This window comes from Drosophila santomea, chromosome X (genome assembly GCF_016746245.2).
Source record: "Drosophila santomea strain STO CAGO 1482 chromosome X, Prin_Dsan_1.1, whole genome shotgun sequence".
Classification (NCBI taxonomy): Eukaryota; Metazoa; Arthropoda; class Insecta; order Diptera; family Drosophilidae; genus Drosophila; species Drosophila santomea.
The window spans coordinates 10,225,103-10,244,122 of record NC_053021.2 but is presented as its reverse complement, the minus strand read 5'-3'; the positions used below and the strand labels follow the sequence as shown (position 1 = coordinate 10,244,122).

Below are 19,020 nucleotides of genomic sequence, written 5' to 3'. Positions count from 1 at the left end.
TTTTATCTTGATGCATTAATAAAATTAATTTCTACAAAGGGAATTCGGTTGGTTATCGATTGCCGAGGATTCAAAGCATTTATCTTGATTTTATACTTTTATTAATTTTTTTTCAATCTTTTGCATATGAACTTAAATGTATTTATAAAATAAGTTATTTCAAATGTCTGTATAATTCTTATCATATAAGTTTTGTTATCGATTATAAAGATTTGCCGTGTGTAAGGGCCCCAAACAGCGTGTGTGCATGAGTGTATGTGTACACACACAAACGTTACCGTTCCAATTCCATTCGTTCCGCTGGCCCTGTCAAATGCCGAGCAATCAAATCGCGTCGTATTTTAGTCATTGCAAGATTTAATATTTAGTTAGTGCGTTAATGTATTACCTTTGAATTCAAAAGCCGTTTGCCCAACTGATTTGGCAAATTTAGTTGTGAAGCGTGTTTTTCAAAATTTTCTCTTTATAGTTCATAGCGCGGCATGGAAACGTCTGAAAAAGGTTGATTACCAAATTGATTCTTTATTGGAATTCTAGTTAAACCATTTTATAAACTATATTTTCAGAAAAGGCCGGCGGAGACGAAGCCGAGACCATATCCGAGGCTCTCGAGAAGTCCACAACATACACGGCCGCAGAAGCGGTGCTCAAGGAAATCCCAGATTCCAATCCCGACGCAACCAATTTGGATTCAGTATTGCAAGAAAAGGGCAAAAGCAAGTCTCCTTCGCCAGCACCCAAGAATGGTGATGATAATGCCGAGGCCATCACCGACCGCTCACGTAGTCGCAGTCGTAGTCGCAGTGCTACCAGGAAGAGCGTCTCCCGCTCGCGAAGCGGATCCCATCGGTCTCGCAGCGGATCCGCACACTCGGCAGCCAGTGGACGGCGTTCGCGCAGTGGCTCTAAGCAATCCCTGAACGGTTCCCGGCGCTCGCGGAGCGGTTCCGCTCGCTCCCGCAGCGGCTCCCGGCATTCTGGCGGAGCTCCGGGCTCGCCTACTGGATCCAGACGTTCGCGCAGCGGCTCTAGACGATCCCGCAGTGGCTCCAGGCGTTCCCGCAGTGGATCTAAGCGATCACGTAGTGGATCGCACCGCTCACGCAGTGGATCTAAGCGCTCCCGCAGTGGATCACGTCGCTCCCGTAGCGGCTCTAAGCGATCTCGCAGTAGATCTGGTTCTAGACGCTCAAATAGATCACGGAGTGGTTCTCGACGTTCGCGAAGCGGCTCTGGATCTAGAAGATCTCGCAGTGGATCGGGATCAAGGCGTTCTCGAAGTGGCTCGAGGCGCTCTCGCAGTGGCTCTCGACGCTCCCGTAGTGGCTCCAGGCGCTCACGGAGCGGATCCAGGCGCTCTCGCAGTGGATCAGCGCGCTCACGTAGCGGATCTCGCCGTTCCCGCAGTGGTTCTAGACGCTCCCGCAGTGGGTCCAGGCGTTCTAGGAGCGGGTCCAGGCGTTCGCGCAGTGGTTCGGGCTCCAGGCGATCTAGAAGTGGATCAAGACGATCCCGCAGCGGATCCAGGCGCTCGAGAAGTGGATCCAGGCGCTCCAGAAGTGGATCCAGACGTTCTAGAAGCGGTTCCAGGCGCTCAAGAAGTGGATCTAGGCGATCTAGAAGCGGATCCAGGCGCTCTAGAAGCGGATCTAGACGCTCCAGAAGCGGATCAAGACGTTCCAGGAGTGGATCGAGACGTTCTAGAAGCGGTTCCCGTTCCCGCAGTCGCTCCATTAGCGGTGGTTCGCGAAAGGGATCCCGATCTCGGTCTCGGTCGGGTAGTGCCACATCCCAGACTGCTTCCAGGCGAAAAAGACTGGCCGTCAGCGACTCTGATGGTAAATATGGGCTACAACTTTTAGAGACTCGTAATTAATGTATGATTTCAATGTAGACGAAGGACCGAAGGTGACAAAGAAGCGCGTTAAAATCACGGACACAGACAATGAAGAGGATGAACAGGGAAATGGCCTAGGCAAAGAGAAATCACAAGATAAAATCACAGAGAGCTCTGACGATGAGAACACACCAATTTCAAATGAACCAGAGTAAGACATCATTTCTTTCAAATTAATATAATTTATGCCCACATTTACGTCTATTACAGAAACAGTAACTTTATTTCGGACTTTGATGCTATGCTCTTGAGAAAGAAGGAAGAGAAGCGAGTGCGTCGTCGCAAGCGCGATATTGATCTGATCAACGACAACGACGATCTGATTGATCAGCTTATAATCAGTATGAAGAACGCCTCGGACGATGACCGTCAGCTGAACATGATGGGTCAACCGGCCACGAAGAAGATTTCAATGCTGAAGCAAGTGATGTCACAGCTGATCAAGAAGCACTTGCAGCTGGCCTTCTTGGAGCACAATATACTCAATGTACTTACAGATTGGCTAGCGCCCCTGCCAAACAAAAGTCTGCCATGTCTTCAGATACGCGAGAGTATTCTTAAACTATTATCAGATGTGAGTAGCATGCTAGTCTTGTTGTATTATGGATTCTCATGTGATCACTTCCTTTAGTTTCCTACCATTGAAAAGGGACTTTTGAAACAGTCGGGCATTGGCAAGGCTGTAATGTATTTGTACAAACATCCCCAGGAGACCAAGACGAATCGCGATCGCGCTGGTCGCCTGATTTCAGAGTGGGCCCGTCCGATATTTAACCTCAGCTGCAACTTCTCAGCGATGAGCAAGGAGGAGCGTCAGGAGCGTGATTTGGCGCAGATGTCGCGTCATCGGCATAAGAGTCCAGATCCAGAGCCTTCCTCCAGCAGTAAAGCACCTACCTTGAATCAGACCTTCTCCAACGAGGACAAGCTACTGCGTCCTGGAGATCCCGGCTGGGTGGCGCGCGCTCGTGTTCCCATGCCCTCCAACAAGGACTACGTCATCCGCCCTAAGTCAACCGTCGAGGGTGAAATCTCCACGGTTAGTTGCCCAGCATTAAGCTCTGGTATTCGATTCCTTCTTTATTCATTGATCTCATTGGACATTTCAGTCAACCAAGCGCAAGCCAAACCGCTACGAGAAGCATATGAAACGTTTTCTGGACTCAAAACGACTGAAGGAGAGCCGCAGGGCAGTTGAGATATCGATAGAGGGTCGGAAGATGGCACTGTAAGCAGCATTCTAGCTAACTTTAAATTAAATAAAATCGAAATCATAGAACAAAATTTAAAATATATATTTTTGAATATAACTCCACACGAGAAAGCTAGCCTTTTGTATTATGCGGGTCCACTTGAGACAATTAAAATGATGAGCTACATTCCACACTCAAAAGGAAAGAGATGGGAGAGCCATGTAGGCTGTTCTTATCAGGTATGCTGCAATCTTATCAGGAAGCTACAAAATCAGTTGTAAATATGCACTTGTGTAATAGAAGTAATGTGCATTAACCGATAAGATATTGCAGCTTTCAGCAAAGCACATTAAATAAATAAAATAGTTAAACAACTTGGAAACAGTAAAATGAGAATACAAGTTGCACTTTTAATACACTCATCGTATTCTCCATTCGTTAATTAAACGAAAAAAAAACTAAGAGTCCTTAAAGAAAGATAGTACTTTTTGTATACCCTTGAAAAGGTTATATTTTTGGGATGGGTGGTCCATTTGTACAAATAAAACACGACGAAACCGTATGATATACTCAAAGATCATGTTTTCCATTCTAATCTCAAGACCTCGCGTTTAATTTATTATGTGGAAAAAAACAAAGATTGAGGAATCTAAATGTTAAATTTTTTTTACCATAGGAAATAGCTCGTAGCACATGAAAGTAAATGATAAATATGTCAGTGGAGATTATGACTGGCTTTCCGCATCGCCCGACCTAAAAGATTCTCAGATGGTTTCCATTTTAAGCAGGCAGAGTAGCGAAAAAAGAAACGTACATTAAAACTAGTTTTAAAACGAATTCACTTGCAAAGCTAATTAAGCTTGAATCAGATTAATATACTTGACGTAGTTTTTCCAATTGCTATACAAACATATTTATAATTTTAATTGCCTTATATTTAAGACTGCGAAAGCTCAAAAAGCTTAGTAAACAATTCGCGGGGTTATTTTTGTGCCGGTAGCAAGTACATAAGCGTATGGACAATCACAAAGATACTCGCCGTAGTAGCTAACATTATAAAATGGCATTATTAATAAAAGTCAAATTAAGGGCATCTTGGCACAGTTTTGCCGAGTGACACCCGCTAGGAAATCGGTTGCTCCTCGATGGATTATCTCCCCCACGTGGAAAATACCGTTTGCAAGAGGTACGGTACAGGTACCCGTACTTTGTACCTAGCTAAGGTGCAAGTTACCAACATTAAGTGTACCATGTTTGCATTTTCTACAACAAAGTTTCTTAAGTATATTACAAAGTTTCTTTCCATTTAATTATAAATGAAATTATAAATCAGATGCATATTTCTTGGTTTTCTAGTTTACTATCTGCATTCAAGTTAGTAATACATATTTCTTGTAACAAGAAGTACACACATTTGGGGTCTAAATTCGGAGCAAGAGACAAGTAGACCACATGCAAAGCAGCTGCCAAGATGTGTATACACTGCTGTGGGCGTGGCAGCATCGTCCAATTGCCCATCGGGGTGGCATTGTTATCGCACGACCCACTATCTCCTCGGAAATCTCCACCGACACCCATCAAGCGGCCCCAACACCCCACAAGCACTTGGGTTCTCGTTCTCGTTCTTGTTTTTGGGTTCACCTCTGGCGGTTGTTATCGCCGAATATTAAACCGGTTGCGCTGCCGTCTAATTGCTCAAACGCATGTACGCTGTGCCAAGTGGCGGTCGACAGTAATAGCTCCTCCATAGCTCCTCTATTCCAACTCCGCAGCAGCAGTAAATCGGAAAAGTAAATAAACAAAGATGTCGCAGAAAACCGAGAAAATTGGCATTGTGGGCAGGTAAGTGGGAAATAAGGAAATGCGATTCGCGAGGATATCCCGGTGCTCACTGGCAGTGTTTCGATTCCAGCGGACTGATTGGTCGCTCCTGGTCCATGCTGTTCGCCTCGGTGGGCTACCAGGTGGTGCTGTTCGACATCCTGCCCGAGCAGGTGTCCACCGCATTGACTGCCACGCAGAAGGAGCTGCTGGATCTGGAGGCCAAGGGACTGCTCCGTGGCAAGCTGACCGCCGCCCAGCAATTCGCCTGCATTTCGGGCACCAACGACATCAAGGAGCTGGTCAAGGGCGCCATCTTCGTGCAGGAGTGCATCCCCGAGCGCCTCGACCTGAAAAAGGCCCTCTATAAGCAGTTGGATGCCGTCGTCGGACCCAACACCATCCTGTCCAGCTCCACCAGCACTTTTCTGCCCTCTCTCTTCAGCGCGGATCTGAAAAACAAGGCCAATGTGAGTTGAATTCTTGAGATTAGTAGAACAATTAGTATCTCCACCTTGGGTTGGTAAACAGTGTGCCATGGTCGTTTATGGGAATGTTTTAGAATAGTTCACATTCAGCAAAGAGATAAATTCCCGCTGCTGATAACTTTAAAGCTGCGCCGTCCTTGTGCCCAATTAGATCCGCATTTATTTCGATTTTGGTTTCGATGAGAACGCAATGACTAAGCCCAATTACGCTTGATTTCGTGAACAGGTTTTGGTCTCGCATCCCGTCAACCCACCGTACTACGTGCCCCTGGTCGAGATCGTGCCCGCACCGTGGACCAAACCGGAATGGGTGAAGAAGACCCGTGCCCTGATGGAGGAGATTGGCCAGAAACCAGTTACGCTGTCGCGTGAGATCGAGGGCTTCGCCCTGAACCGCATCCAGTATGCCATCCTGAACGAGACATGGCGATTGGTCGAGGCCGGCATCCTGAACGTCAAGGACATCGATAGCGTGATGAGCAATGGACTGGGACCGCGCTACGCCTTCCTGGGTCCCCTGGAAACGGCCCATCTGAATGCCGAGGGCATGGCCAACTATTTCGAGCGCTACTCGAAGACCATCTATGCCGTCAGCGAGACAATGGGACCAACACCGAAAATGGAGGGTCCCGTCGCCGTCGAGGTGGCCAAGCAGCTGGGCGAGATGGTGCCGCTGGATCAGTTGGCCCAACGCCGCAACTACCGCGACAACTGCCTTACCCAGTTGAGCATTCTCAAGAACAAGCTCAACCAGTAACTCATTATAATCTTGCTGTTTTTTTTTTGTTGTGATATGCTAGCGCCACATATGTACGTTAAATATACGGAAATTTCTTAACTGATAATCTCTTTTTATTGAATTATTCCTCACTGCTTTCTCAAGACAGCTGTGAGATGGGAAAATAATAGAGAGTGTGCTTTGCAAGCGTCTTATCTAGCTACTTCTAGGTAATATATAAAAGACAAATCCTTAAAACTTAGGATACTTGTGGTCAAACGACTTAAACTGTCTTAAACGCTGTTGTCCTGTGATATGCTGGCGAATACGTGGTTGATAAATTCTATTTTAGTGTGATTCCGAAACAATAAGGACTTGGATTAGGGAAAGGGATTTTAAGCAGTGTGAGCTCGCAGGTAACTAAGTGGATGATAGGTGGGCATTCACAAAGATAATTTAACTAATTAGTTCGATCAGTTCAAGTGAAAAGTAAATATAAAGGACAGGCAACACTGCTAATCCGTTTCGAAACGCAAACTAATTTGGTAAAGTCTAGTATTGAGTGCAGACTGCATATCAGTTCGCTTTATCTTGTGACGTCGGGCAAAAAATAAATGGAAGAAACAAAAATATGGGGGGAGATAGCCAAGCCGTTTTCACACTGTCGGTTTATCTTCAAGGTTACCAACTTGACCTCAGACATCACATTTTAATTCACTTTCAGGCGACATTGCGCCACCGCCCACGGGCCAAGAAAGTGCTCCCCATGTCTACGCAATGCATCGTCTATCCGGAGCCGGTTTTCTTGCAGAAGCTCGGCCCCCTAATGCTGGGCGTTGAATAGGAGGTATTTGACATGGAACCCGATCCTGCGGTCATGGCCATTGGCTTCAGGGATCTGCGTTGCTGGATGCGCATTTGTGGCAGTGGTGTGCTCGTGCAGGATATCTTTTGGACAGGCTTGGTCCTAGTTGATATGGGCGTCTCAGGTATACGTGGATGGACCGGATTCAGGTAGGTGGACTCGTTGCTTGCAGTCACTTTCATAATTGGAACCACCGGCTTGATGGGCTTCGTCACTTTAAGCATTCCATTAGGTTTGCCCATCGATTCGTTTATGGATGGATTCCTCAAGCGACTGCTCATTAGTGTGCGCCTGCTTTCGTAGGCTTTTGTGGACGGATTACTGGGCGTGGAGAAGGAGTTGCTTCGCTGGCGGAAGGCAGCTGCTGCAGCCATCGGCCCAACAGTGGCTGTGTTCTTGACCTCCCTGGGCGGCGGCAGATTTTCCACCTGGCGATCGGACTTCAGGACTTCCCTGGGCAACTTGCACTTGTCCTGAATGGAAAGTGACGATGATCGACGGCGCATGGAGACCGCCGCGTTGGACTCACTTAGAGGCATTGGTTTGGTCTTGGCAACGTTGTTGGTAGAAATGTTGCATGCTACCTGAGTGCTGCTGTAGTTGCTGGGGTTCACCAACAGTATGACTGTCCTGGGATCAACTCCGTGCTGTTGTTCGTGATCGCTGATGCCAGTGTTTGCGAGTTTGTGCCGCTCCAGCAGCTGGTTAATCTGCTGGGCGAGTGTTTCGTCAACCAACTCCGTCATAAACGGCTCCTTTCTGGCTTCTGACACGGACGGTATCGATGGTAGGGATGGAAGCGAGTCCCTATCAAATGGATTTAGACGAGATTCGCCATCAAATGTGGCTGTTGAGCAGACCATGGCATCGGGAAAGTTTTGAACTTCACTTCCTGGTAGATCGATCTCCTCCTCCTGTATGTGGTTAGCATCCAAGGAACGTTTTGCCTTCTTGCCCTGAATTGGAGAAATAAAACAATTTAATAAGGCTTTATTGTTAGAAAACTATAGGACAAACAATCCAATATCTTAGAGGAAACATGCGTATTCCTATAATAAATAGCAACGAAGATGTATTCTATGCTTCAGACCTCAAATGCTAACAATTATTTTCAATAAAGGACTATAATGTAATGTAATACTTACTTGAAGTTCGAGATCGAATGTTCCTTGGCGGGTGTATGAGTACGGCGATGATATAGCTGCTTCGCCCTTTTTAGCTTCCGGACAAGAGCCACCGGGTCCAAAGATGACCGCTGCAATGGATTCAATTGCCGTGTCAAACAGATGCCACTTGGACCTCTCGACGTGTTCGTGTGCCAAGATCTTCAGCTGCTCCAGGAGTTGGCTCAAACTCTTGCCATTTGATCGGTCTTCGATTGGTGTATGTGGACTTTCCTGACTTTCTTGCCGCACGTCAACCATTCTGTTTACGTTTCCCTGATTTTCATCGGCTTTTGCATTGGGTTCTGCATTGTTAAGCGCGTCTAGGATCGGAATGCGTAGCATTTTAAGGTCTTCCTCGAAGTTGATACTGTTCGACAGGACGTCGTCGTCCTCGATAAGCTTCAATGGCGACTCTGCCGCCAGCATCTGCAGGTTTTCGTTCAGAATTGTTCTCTCAAACTCTGATTTGGATCGACTATGGGTTGGTGTGTTCACCACGGATCGTGAGGCATTAAGTTTAAGGAGCTGCTTCTGGAACGAGCTGTTCGAGCGCCGCTTTTGAGTTGTTTCTCCTGATCCGGGTCCGGACGCAGTCGCTGCATCCGTCTGCATGCAAACCGGAGGACTCTCGCTCTCAAGATCCGGATACTGTCGTTCGGCACTGGACACCTTTTCCTTGATCTGCGACGTCAAGGTCATGCCCTGAATTTGGTGGGAAAAGGAGTTTTAAGTGAATTGCATGAATAAATACGACCGGTAAAGATCTATCCCCAAAGCATTGGGGATCCCAGTGGTATGCAACCTAACCTTACCTTGATGCAAGCTTCCTTCTCCATCAGATCGAAGGGATCGTAGGGCACCTCAAAGTTCGTGGTCACCACAGAGTCCTCCGGCTCTTCGTGCAACGGCTCCTTGGTGGGCTCATCCCATTCGGACAAGTCAATTAGATTTCGGACATCACACATCTTCGCACACAATTCGAACACAAATATCAACAATTTAAGAAAGGAAACTAATACAAAAAAAAACTTCGAAACAACGCCGTGTTTGGCGCTTCTACGACTGTATGGGTTAATAGTTATCGATATACATATGTTACCTGAGCCGAGGATTTCACCTGCAGCTTTTATGGTCTGTTCACACCGGTTCAGTATCGATAAATATAACCACGTCTATGTCTTTTTTTTTTAATGTTTTTTAACTTTATATAAACTATTCTTTTAGGATATATTATAAAATAGAAATCAACAATTGTACAAAAAATAGAAAAGACGTTCTGTAATTTTATGTAAAACAAAACTCTGGTTTAAAATAAGTCGTCAGTATAGTAATATAAAAAAAACACCAAGGAGCATTAAAGTTTATTTAATCGGAATGTTAAGAAAACACACCTTTCACACTATTCAATTCCTTTTTTACGATATTTAAAAGGCTTTTGGTAATTTTGAAAAGCCCTTTTATCGTATACTCCATTTCGACCCATTGGTATTTCAATAAATGAATTTGATTTTTTGTTTAAAGATTGTATTTGAATTTACAATTGTTTCCATATATCCACATATATATTTCTAACAAAATTGTATAATTTCGTGTTCTATATAAACGCACAGATGAACTTTTCGCTATTATGGTGCTAACACATATGCAATAAATATTTTTGAGTAATAATATGTACATATTGATACAACAGAGGAGACTTAAGTTAATTGGGAAAAGCTCTTAGGAATTCGCAGAAGACGCCTCTTCGTCCTTCACCTGGGATTCGGATTCTGCAGGTACTGCAGCATACTCTTGGACATTTGTTGTGACGGTCGTGTAGCAAGATCCACATAGCCTAACTGGATTAAATAGCTTTTCGTTTGGCAACGGCGCCCAAAATTCCGAGCAGTCAGCACAAAAAATTTCTCCACATGATCTGTAATTGAATTAAATAGTGTTTGCTTTATTAACTGCTCATAAAATACGCTTGTGTATAAGACAAAATAGTTAAATAATATATGTTAGTGGCTTATCAACTGACTGGGTTGTTTTGCTGAAATAGTTTAAGCTACAATGAAATAACTTAAAAAATTAAATGAATTGTTATTTGATTTTTATATATTCTTGATTAGCATAGTTTACACTGTTAGTATAGTCATGTCTCCCAGTAAAATAACAAAATTATAACACGATTTCAACTTAAGTTGAATATGAGCATCAAAAGAATTGAATAGTCCAATTTAATCGTAGTATTGCACAGTCATAAAGAAGGTACGAGAGTCTTATTAACTGACTTTAAGGTCTAGGAATTTAGTATCGCTAAAAATGGAAATATTCAACTGAAGCTAAAAATCATACATATTGAAAATCTATTAAGAGTAAAACAGTAAAGTTTCAAGTGTTGGATGCGCACCGACAATGATGTTTTCTTCGTCCAAGCCAGAACTCAGTTTGACAACTAGAGCAACGTGAAACGGCATGATCTGGTACCCAGAGGACACTTGAGGCTTTTTTCTCTTGGATCGAGGAAGGGGCATACGATGGGGGACCGCTACGTTCTTCGACGGCTTCCCAGGAACATGTTGAAGCATTTTCAACGATATCCGATCCATTTTCCTAAAGAAGAGTTAAATAATTAGACGACTGAAAGTAAATGCACATTGTTACTTATGATTAGAATACAATATTGCCCTCGATTGAAACATCACAATATGTTATTTTATAGAATATGCCCCTATTTTAAACGTATTTGCACACACTTTGCTACGAGGGGCTATATCTAACATCAACCACGCTTTTCAAGAATATATGCACGCATGTTATATCTAAAACGAGTATCAAGATAGATCATTATTTACATGTTCCATATTTGTCGAAACGATGCTGTTGCAACTGGGGCAACCTTTTTCCAACAAAGCCAGCCGCATACCGTGAATTTCTCGCAGAAGCATTTCCTCACGTAGCTAAAAACGAGTATTGGTATTTTAAATAATGTAATGAAACAAGTTGATGCATTGGATTTTACCTTGTGTTCTTGTACGATTTGGTGGAGTCTTATATTTTGTTCGCTGAGTCCATGAGCCAGGCCATCTGGACAGGATATTGTGAACTGCGCCCTCTCCTGAAATGGTGTTGGGGGCAACGAAATGATGCCCGACGAAGGGAATTGGTGTGCGCTGAAAGTAGATTTCGTAATTTTAGTATACACTCATTGTCTTTTCGAGAAGCGCCATTAGGTGAGAAGGTACACAACTCACCTGCCGTTTTCTGCTGTGAATTTCATGTCGCGACTGTAGCTCGAGCCGAAGGTATTTCGCCGTATTCGTCCGCCCGTAGAGGGAGCATCGAATGGCGACTGGCCCACGAATCGCTGGAGGTCGGGAGACATGAAGAGACTTTCCTCCGCGTGGTAGCCATCCGATGCCAGCAGGGATCCATTGGCATTCGCATCTTTGGCTAACTTTTCCGGCTTGCAACGGTCCGGGTTTCCCGTCGTCTCCCTTGGCACTTGTAGGTCCAGGTGATGTGGAAAAGCGTCTACTCGCTGCGGGCATATCACGGCATTCGGTCTTATGTGTACCTTGGGCAAATTATTGTAGCTCTGACTGATTTTACTGGTTTGGACAGTGGTAGTCGGCTCCAGTTTTTTATCACCAATAACCAATTCCATTGGGGGTGTTATGTGGTCTCTACTGCTATTGTCGCTGTTTGGTATTTGTACGGGCTCCGCGGGAATAAGGGTATCAGTGCTGGTTTCAATAGCGCCATGCCATAGGGCGCGACAAATATCACTTGTGTCTTCAGATTTTGAAGGAACTGGATTTGGATCTGAAACCATTACGATAGTTAAGTTCAGTTCTCTTTCTTGCTAATATCACTTACCGTTTTCGGATGAACCGAAAATGAAGACAGGTCGCCCGGATCCAGGTATCTGTTGATGTGAGAACTCCAAGGAACTTCGCCTTTGCGATTGTGTTTCTACTTCCAATATATCACGGTTAGAAGCTGTGCTTTGGTCGTTATGAAACTCTGGAATGGGATTATTTGAACGGCCACATGGACCTATTTCAGTTGCATCCGTTACGTCCAGCTCTACTTCTTTGGAGTCTTTAACACTTGGACTTTCTTGGACGTTTGCGCTAACACTGTTGTTGGCCTCAGATCGTATGTCAAACATAGAATTGCTGTTCGCATTGAAGCAATCTGTAACACTGAATCGAAAGGAAAAAACGAAATTCATTTTGCTGTCCGATCAAATAATTATTAGTTGACCTACATGGATTCAACGGTCAGGTTAGGATCACTGGACCTCCTGGAAATGGTGCTCTGTCCCAACTCATTCGTTGTTAAGTCTTCAGAAGATCGTGTCTTCGCCATGAGGCCTATTGGTTATTGGAGTAAATGAAAGTGAGTACATTTCTATTAGGGGTACATCGTTACTCACCATTGTGTCCGCTCTGTCTTTCATTACTTAGTAATGGCAGATCAGTTCCATTTTTGTTCCCTAAACTACCAAGGTATACATCAGACCAAAAATATAAAAACCGCACACTGTGCGCCGGCCAAAGAACCTAAAAAATAGAAAAATCATTAGCATCGCCCTTCAATTTGACAGTGCATACCAAAATAATATTTACCTTTTCAGTCTCATGCTTATAGAGAGGATTTCTATACATAGTTTCCGCTAAAAATGGCCACACGGAAAACGTTCGGTCGAAAACTGAATTCTCGATGCGTTCTCTGAGCGAATTACATAGGAACGTGCCGAAGAGACAGGACAACGAATGTTGCGCCAGTTTGATCTAAAAGATATATAAAAAAAAAAGGCTTAATGGGCACTACACCATACGAAATTTCATTGCACCGCTTACCAAGTAGCTTATACTGAACTCAAAACTGCATGGATACTGCCTGTGTATTTGATGCACCAGATCAAGCCACTGCAGAAAAACTGGACATCGCTCGTTAACTTCATCGGAATTGGGACCATTTCCGGAACGATCGGCGAATTTGTGCCCAAAGTTCAGCCATTCACGCTCGACCAAAACGCGGAACCCCTGCAAATAGAAGCAAGTAGGTAAAGTTTTAACTATAGAACAGAAAATATGTATATCAACAGTTCTGTACCTCGACAGTTCTGTAGTAGGGATCCAAGCACAGTTGTGCCGTGGCCACGATCTGTGGAGTGCGATCCCAACCATCTGAGCAGTGCACAAGGACGGGACGTCCATTCTTCTCGATGGTATGCACAACGGTCATGGTGGCTCCCAACAGGCCCGAAAGGTGCTGCATCCACATGGTCTTCTCCAACTGTCCGTACCAGCTGTAAAATAATGATTCCATTACATATGTACACATAGCAGTTAAATAGCCTTAGTAAACTCACTTTGGATCATCTGAAGACGACGCGCAAAGCTGTCGAACAGCGTGAAAACTCTTTCGAATGGCGTGGATATTGCCCAGGTTCATAAACTCTATCTCTGCACAGGGATAGTACTCGATGCACTCACATCCGCCACCTCTGGCACGATTTGTAACTGCGGAGGTGTAGCTGCGAGCATCTACAATGAGGATTTTCTGAAAGAAAATAAAATTTAAGAATTTAATCAGCACTTGGCATTTTCACTTCTTTACTGCTTTGTGTTAAGTAGTTTATTTATAAACATGATTATTTATACCAAGGAAACCCGGTTAATCTAGTTATAAACGCCAAAACGTACCTTTATTTCATCCAGCGTGAGTTCCTCATGCGAGGAATCGTCCAGAGATGGCGAACTCTTGCCGGATAAACCCGACTGGCCGTTGGTCTCCTTGGAGCCCTTTGTTGGTTGCGCCTTTGCATTGGCGCTGTTGGAATGCCTGGCGTGTTCGCCCCTGTCAAAGGCACAGGCATCGGCGAGTGCCTTGAGGAGCTGCTCGTCCCTTGTGTTGCGCCAGCCAAGCCAACCGACCTCCGGCTGGCTGCACCGGGCCAAGATGGCACCCGACTTTTGGTGCCGCCAGACGACAGCCGGTAGCCTTCGCGAACCCCGGAAGTTGGCCACGTTGTGAAGCATTTCGTCGGTGATGCAGCAGGGCACAAGCAATTTGGGTGGATACGAGGGACAGAGCTTGAAATCGGCATTGGCCGTTGAGATGCGCCATGAGCCCTTCAGATCGAATCCCAAGCGGGCCACCTCGTTCTTAAAGTCGCTTTCATAGCGCACGGATCGTTGCAGGCGGTTGCTCATGGCGGCAGAGATGGTATCGCTGGCAGGATCGGGCAAAGGATTGGCCGCTGTGACCGTGGCTGCGGGCTTTGCAGAGCCATTGTGTAGCGCTACGCAGCGATCCTTGGCGACTATTCCGTTTCCGTTCGCCTGGCCACTTCCGATTCCGCTTCCATTACCACTTCCGATCACATCGCAGGTCCAGGAGTAAAATGGAAAGGCAAAGAGTGTTTCCAGTGATTCGGGAACCCCGATCATAAGATGGATCCGGCGTTGCCAGTCGGAGCACTGTTCCGCCGACGGAAAGGAGCACCGCACAGTGCTGGCATCCTTGCAGTTGACAATCAGCTGGAACAAATCCCGCACCTGTACGGTTTCGATTAGGCCCAGTGGAACGTAGGTCTCATAGCCGGTTGACAGCTTGGAGAGGAATATCCGGTAATTGGACAGGGCGAGGATGCCATCATCCGTGCGTCCCAGGTACTTAATCGATTCGCCGGCCACTGGTGGGATATATACTATGGATTAGCAGGTGTTATGAGTTACAGTATATGGGGGAGCACCTACACTCTTGGAACGGGACGAGCAGCTGGGAGTCTTCCTTCTCCATTTGTGATTTTGGATACGATTCGGCGGCACGGATAAAGCAAATCGATGGAGGCGGCGATCCATCGGACATTGTGTGAATCGGCTAAAAGAATACTTAGCATGTAACGTATTCGAAATTACTTATTTGCTTATATTTAGGCAAGGCGATTTGGGTGTCATTGGAAATCCGGTTATCGCTTATAGGTGCATATATATCATATATCCACCATCCGAATACATAATTACGCACATCAGTGTGTGTGCGACGTTATTGGGGCGATTCGATACCTATAGTATAGTGGCTACCATAAATAAATAAATAATACTATGTACATACTTATGGACATGTGCATTAGGCAGTGCGCAAACAAAGCCAAATAAATGTCACTGGGATGATAATTTGGGCACAATCAACACTTTTAGAACAAATCGAAGTTAATATTTGAGTTTTTGAGTGTCGTGGTGGCAATATAGATAATGCACTGCATATATGCACGTATGGATGTACAATGTACAATGCACATACATTTATGTGAGCACACACAGTTGTAGTTCGACAAGGTGCGCAATACATAGTATGCACATATATGTATATTGCTGCATTACATACGCACTCACATATATACCAATAGACTAGATTATCACGATTCCATAGCCAATAGGCGAAAAATGGCCGATTATCGTACTCAACGTATTCTAATGGCCGTATATGTTGTCATAAACAAAGTAATTAAACATTTACGCATGTGTATGTTTACATAAACTCATATGTATATTCGTATATGTAGGTATGTACATGTTTCGATATTTCGGGGAGCAACAATAACACATTACAATCGTACATATGTATGCACACACATTTGGTTTTTGGATTCCACAAACCGTTCGCTCCGCAGACTTTCAGGGTATTTAGCTCAAAACTTATTGCCGAATTGAAAACGCGCTTGGCTTCTAGATTTTCTCGCTCTATTTACCACCATAAAATCCATAAGCGTCAGCTATTATAAACAAAGATTTGCAAATGTTGTTGCACATACATATGTGTGCATATGTATTCATTTAGACACTTTTTGTTTCATTTCCATTGAAATTTTTATCGTTGTTTGCTGCTATCGCTGTTATCGCTGCTGCTAGCGATGGCCAAGTCATGTGACTAAGCTATCGCCCTAGTCGATTGGCGATGAAGTGTGCGGTTCGAGACTAACCAACACTGGCCAGCCGATAAAATCAACCAAAAATTGTTAAAACATATAAATTGTGCGTACGTTTGCATTCCATTCCAGCTGATGTGTAACTGAAATCAAAAAAAAAGAGAACCGATCGCTTGGACTCTCTGCCGGTGCACGCAATTCCACGCCCACTCCTCGCCAGCCGCACTCGCCATTCGGAAGCCGAACGAGAATGTTTGGAGCCAGAATCGGAATCGGAAAGCTTGGGCCCTGTGTGGCCCTAGTTGCGGTGAGTCGACGTGTTCCGTTCTGTCTGGTCATGTTTCTGGTCACTGGAATGGCTAACCCGCTCAATCAGCGGGCGTGGACTCATTGGGGAGGGGCCGGCCAGACAGCCCCGGCTTTTTCTGGCTCCCCCTAACCAAATAACTAACTAACCAGAACTGACATCTTATGGAATTTGCAGATTCTACAGCTACTCCAGCACACACAGCCGGCTGATGGCGCCGGAGCCGTACCCATGACCAGTGATAATATCGATATGACCCTAGGTAAGACATGTCCATAGCCATTCATCCCCATCATCCACCATTCCCCATGCCATTCCCGCCGCCAGCGTGAGTGGGAATCAATTAGCCGACTGCCCCATTGACGTGTCACTAAACAAAATCAGTGGCTCGTTCAATTCGGCACTGCCAACGTGGTAAGATAAGTTTTATGCGGTTTCGCGAAGGACAAGGTGCGAAATTTGGATACAACTTAATTAGGGCGGTTTATTTTCCATGCTGCACTGTGATCTATCGGTCCGATAGTCCGCCAAAATGGGCACTAGCCCGAAAAAGTTCCTTGCCTAAAAGGCTATTTTATTTGGGATATGCTCTATATACAATCTTGCAATAAAACTATATTTTAGCATAGCCCTATTGGTTGAATTTTTTTTAATATAAATTTGCATTATTGTTAAGAATAGTGTCGATATCAATTTATTACAAAACTTTGAAGTTAGTCTTCGAAGTTATACTAAAATATTATTAATGTTATTATCTGAATGCATTTGCTTGTTTTCCACACTTGGAATACACAGACAACAATTTCACACACAGTTTGTTGCTTACATTAAACACGCTTTATTTTCTTGCAGCGTCTAATGAATTGGTTTTCCTTAATTTTTATGCGGAGTGGTGTCGGTTTAGTAATATTTTAGCACCTATATTCGCGGAAGCTGCTGATAAGGTGAGTCAAATGGATGGGCAGTAAAAGCTTACAAACAATGCGATGCTTACATATGTATATAGTTAGTTTATATCGAACAAATACGTGGCATTTAATTGGATTGGATATCTCTTGCAGATTAAAGAGGAGTTCCCAGAGGCTGGAAAGGTGGTGCTAGGAAAAGTGGATTGCGACAAGGAAACGGCCATCGCGTCCCGGTTCCACATAAACAAGTATCCAACCTTAAAAATTGTCCGCAATGGGCAGCTCAGCAAGCGCGAATATCGAGGACAGCGTTCGGCCGAAGCCTTCCTCGAGTTCGTTAAGAAGCAGCTGGAGGATCCCATCCAGGAGTTTAAATCGCTGAAGGATCTGGAGAACCTGGACTCCAAGAAGCGCCTTATCCTGGGCTACTTCGATCGTAGGGACCAGCCCGAGTACGACATATTCCGCAAGGTGGCGACAAACCTAAAGGAAGACTGCCAGTTTCACGTCGGCTTCGGAGAAGCCGCCCAGGCCATGCATCCTCCTGGTAAAATCCATCTAAGACACTGCGCCATGCCAGGCAATACTGATGTCAACTATTGATTGGTTTGTTTCAGGCACACCCATTATAGTATTTAGGCCCGATGTAGCTCTCTCCCATGAAAACGATGAGACCTACACTGGAAGCCTACAAAATTTCGATGAACTCAAAATTTGGGTACAAGAGAAGTGTGTACCACTGGTACGAGAAATTACCTTCGAGAATGCAGAGGAACTTACGGAGGAGGGTCTGCCGTTCCTAATTCTCTTCCATCACCCCACTGATAATAACTCAATCAAGGATTACAAGTCGATCATTGAGCGTCAGTTGCTGGATGAGAAACGTAAGATGTGCAGGTGTTCTGTTTACATATGAGCTTTTAATTTGACGATGAATTTTCAAAACTTTTCAGAGAACGTCAACTTTTTGACCGCTGATGGCAAGCGATTCGCGCATCCTCTACACCATCTGGGTAAATCCGAGGATGACTTGCCCCTGATTGCCATCGACTCGTTCAAGCACATGTATCTGTTCCCCCACTTCAGCGACATGTACTCGCCGGGAAAGCTAAAGCAGTTCCTGCAGGATCTCTACAGTGGCAAGCTGCACAGGTAATTACTCCAAAACCTAGTGCTAGCCAAGGCACAAAAACTAAAAACGGTCTCCTCTGCTTTCCAGGGAATTTCATTACGGGCCGGATCCCTCAAATGAAATTGAACCTGACCCACACACTGGCAAGGGTACTTCGCCTCCAGAGTCAAAATTCAAGGAACTTGGACCATCCAAGCATCGCTACACCCTGCTAGAAAAAGATGAACTGTAATATAATAATAATAATGTATATTGAAAATAAAAGAAAATAATACAAAAATGTACAAAACAACCTTCTCCGAGAGCAGATGAAGGTGAGCAGCTATCAATCGAGCATGTAAACAGCGGGTGCAACCTCGTTTCTGTTTAATACAATTCTAAAAATAAAAAGTCTGGATTTATCGACCTGGGTTATTGCGAGAGCAGTTGCCAACTTATACACGCCTTGTGCGCGTGACTTGTAAAGTTCCTCATTTCTTTTCAACGAATACGAATAATATTTCGGCAAGGCGAACTTGTCGAGTTCTTTAGAAATCCCTTTAGTCAGCAAAGCTGGATTGCTAGAATGTTATCTTTAAATGGTAATTCCCAAAGTCAC

At 44.7% G+C, this 19,020-nt stretch overlaps 5 protein-coding genes across 9 annotated transcripts; 3 read left to right on the top strand and 2 right to left on the bottom strand.

The window, feature by feature from the left end:
- The first annotated feature begins 285 nt into the window (after nucleotides 1-285).
- LOC120456339 (IWS1-like protein) lies at nucleotides 286-3,212 on the top strand. The gene is made up of 6 exons (XM_039643112.2): nucleotides 286-501; nucleotides 567-1,838; nucleotides 1,895-2,048; nucleotides 2,108-2,471; nucleotides 2,529-2,936; nucleotides 3,007-3,212. Exons 1-6 carry the CDS (start codon nucleotides 483-485, stop codon nucleotides 3,127-3,129), a joined length of 2,340 nt encoding a protein of 779 aa, XP_039499046.1. The 5' UTR covers nucleotides 286-482; the 3' UTR covers nucleotides 3,130-3,212.
- Nucleotides 3,213-4,771: 1,559 nt separating this feature from the next.
- LOC120455775 (lambda-crystallin homolog) lies at nucleotides 4,772-6,244 on the top strand. Its single transcript, XM_039642230.1, has 3 exons — nucleotides 4,772-4,932; nucleotides 5,003-5,381; nucleotides 5,626-6,244. The coding sequence occupies exons 1-3, from the start codon at nucleotides 4,895-4,897 to the stop codon at nucleotides 6,154-6,156; spliced, it is 948 nt and encodes a 315-aa protein (XP_039498164.1). The 5' UTR covers nucleotides 4,772-4,894; the 3' UTR covers nucleotides 6,157-6,244.
- Nucleotides 6,230-9,217, bottom strand: LOC120455774. The gene is made up of 3 exons (XM_039642229.1): nucleotides 8,961-9,217; nucleotides 8,128-8,850; nucleotides 6,230-7,938 (listed from the first exon to the last, which is right to left on the bottom strand). The coding sequence occupies exons 1-3, from the start codon at nucleotides 9,111-9,113 to the stop codon at nucleotides 6,904-6,906; spliced, it is 1,911 nt and encodes a 636-aa protein (XP_039498163.1). The 5' UTR covers nucleotides 9,114-9,217; the 3' UTR covers nucleotides 6,230-6,903.
- Nucleotides 9,218-9,717: 500 nt separating this feature from the next.
- Nucleotides 9,718-16,040, bottom strand: LOC120457228 (myotubularin-related protein 4). 5 transcript variants are annotated; one of them, XM_039644601.2, is made up of 15 exons: nucleotides 15,899-16,039; nucleotides 14,904-15,027; nucleotides 13,848-14,839; nucleotides 13,514-13,704; nucleotides 13,255-13,450; nucleotides 12,999-13,184; nucleotides 12,765-12,929; nucleotides 12,572-12,698; nucleotides 12,404-12,509; nucleotides 12,010-12,338; nucleotides 11,385-11,955; nucleotides 11,153-11,303; nucleotides 10,986-11,090; nucleotides 10,541-10,743; nucleotides 9,718-10,063 (listed from the first exon to the last, which is right to left on the bottom strand). In XM_039644601.2, the coding sequence occupies exons 1-15, from the start codon at nucleotides 15,911-15,913 to the stop codon at nucleotides 9,868-9,870; spliced, it is 3,657 nt and encodes a 1,218-aa protein (XP_039500535.1). In that variant the 5' UTR covers nucleotides 15,914-16,039; the 3' UTR covers nucleotides 9,718-9,867. The 5 variants fall into 5 exon arrangements, with proteins under 5 accessions (XP_039500535.1, XP_039500537.1, XP_039500536.1 ...); XM_039644603.1 differs by having other exon boundaries at nucleotides 15,783-15,997; XM_039644602.1 differs by having other exon boundaries at nucleotides 15,807-15,997.
- A 98-nt stretch (nucleotides 16,041-16,138) lies between these two features.
- On the top strand, nucleotides 16,139-18,706 carry LOC120457229 (endoplasmic reticulum resident protein 44). The gene is made up of 7 exons (XM_039644607.2): nucleotides 16,139-16,382; nucleotides 16,560-16,644; nucleotides 17,235-17,326; nucleotides 17,444-17,837; nucleotides 17,908-18,174; nucleotides 18,244-18,442; nucleotides 18,510-18,706. Exons 1-7 carry the CDS (start codon nucleotides 16,326-16,328, stop codon nucleotides 18,652-18,654), a joined length of 1,239 nt encoding a protein of 412 aa, XP_039500541.1. The 5' UTR covers nucleotides 16,139-16,325; the 3' UTR covers nucleotides 18,655-18,706.
- Nucleotides 18,707-19,020: the final 314 nt, after the last annotated feature.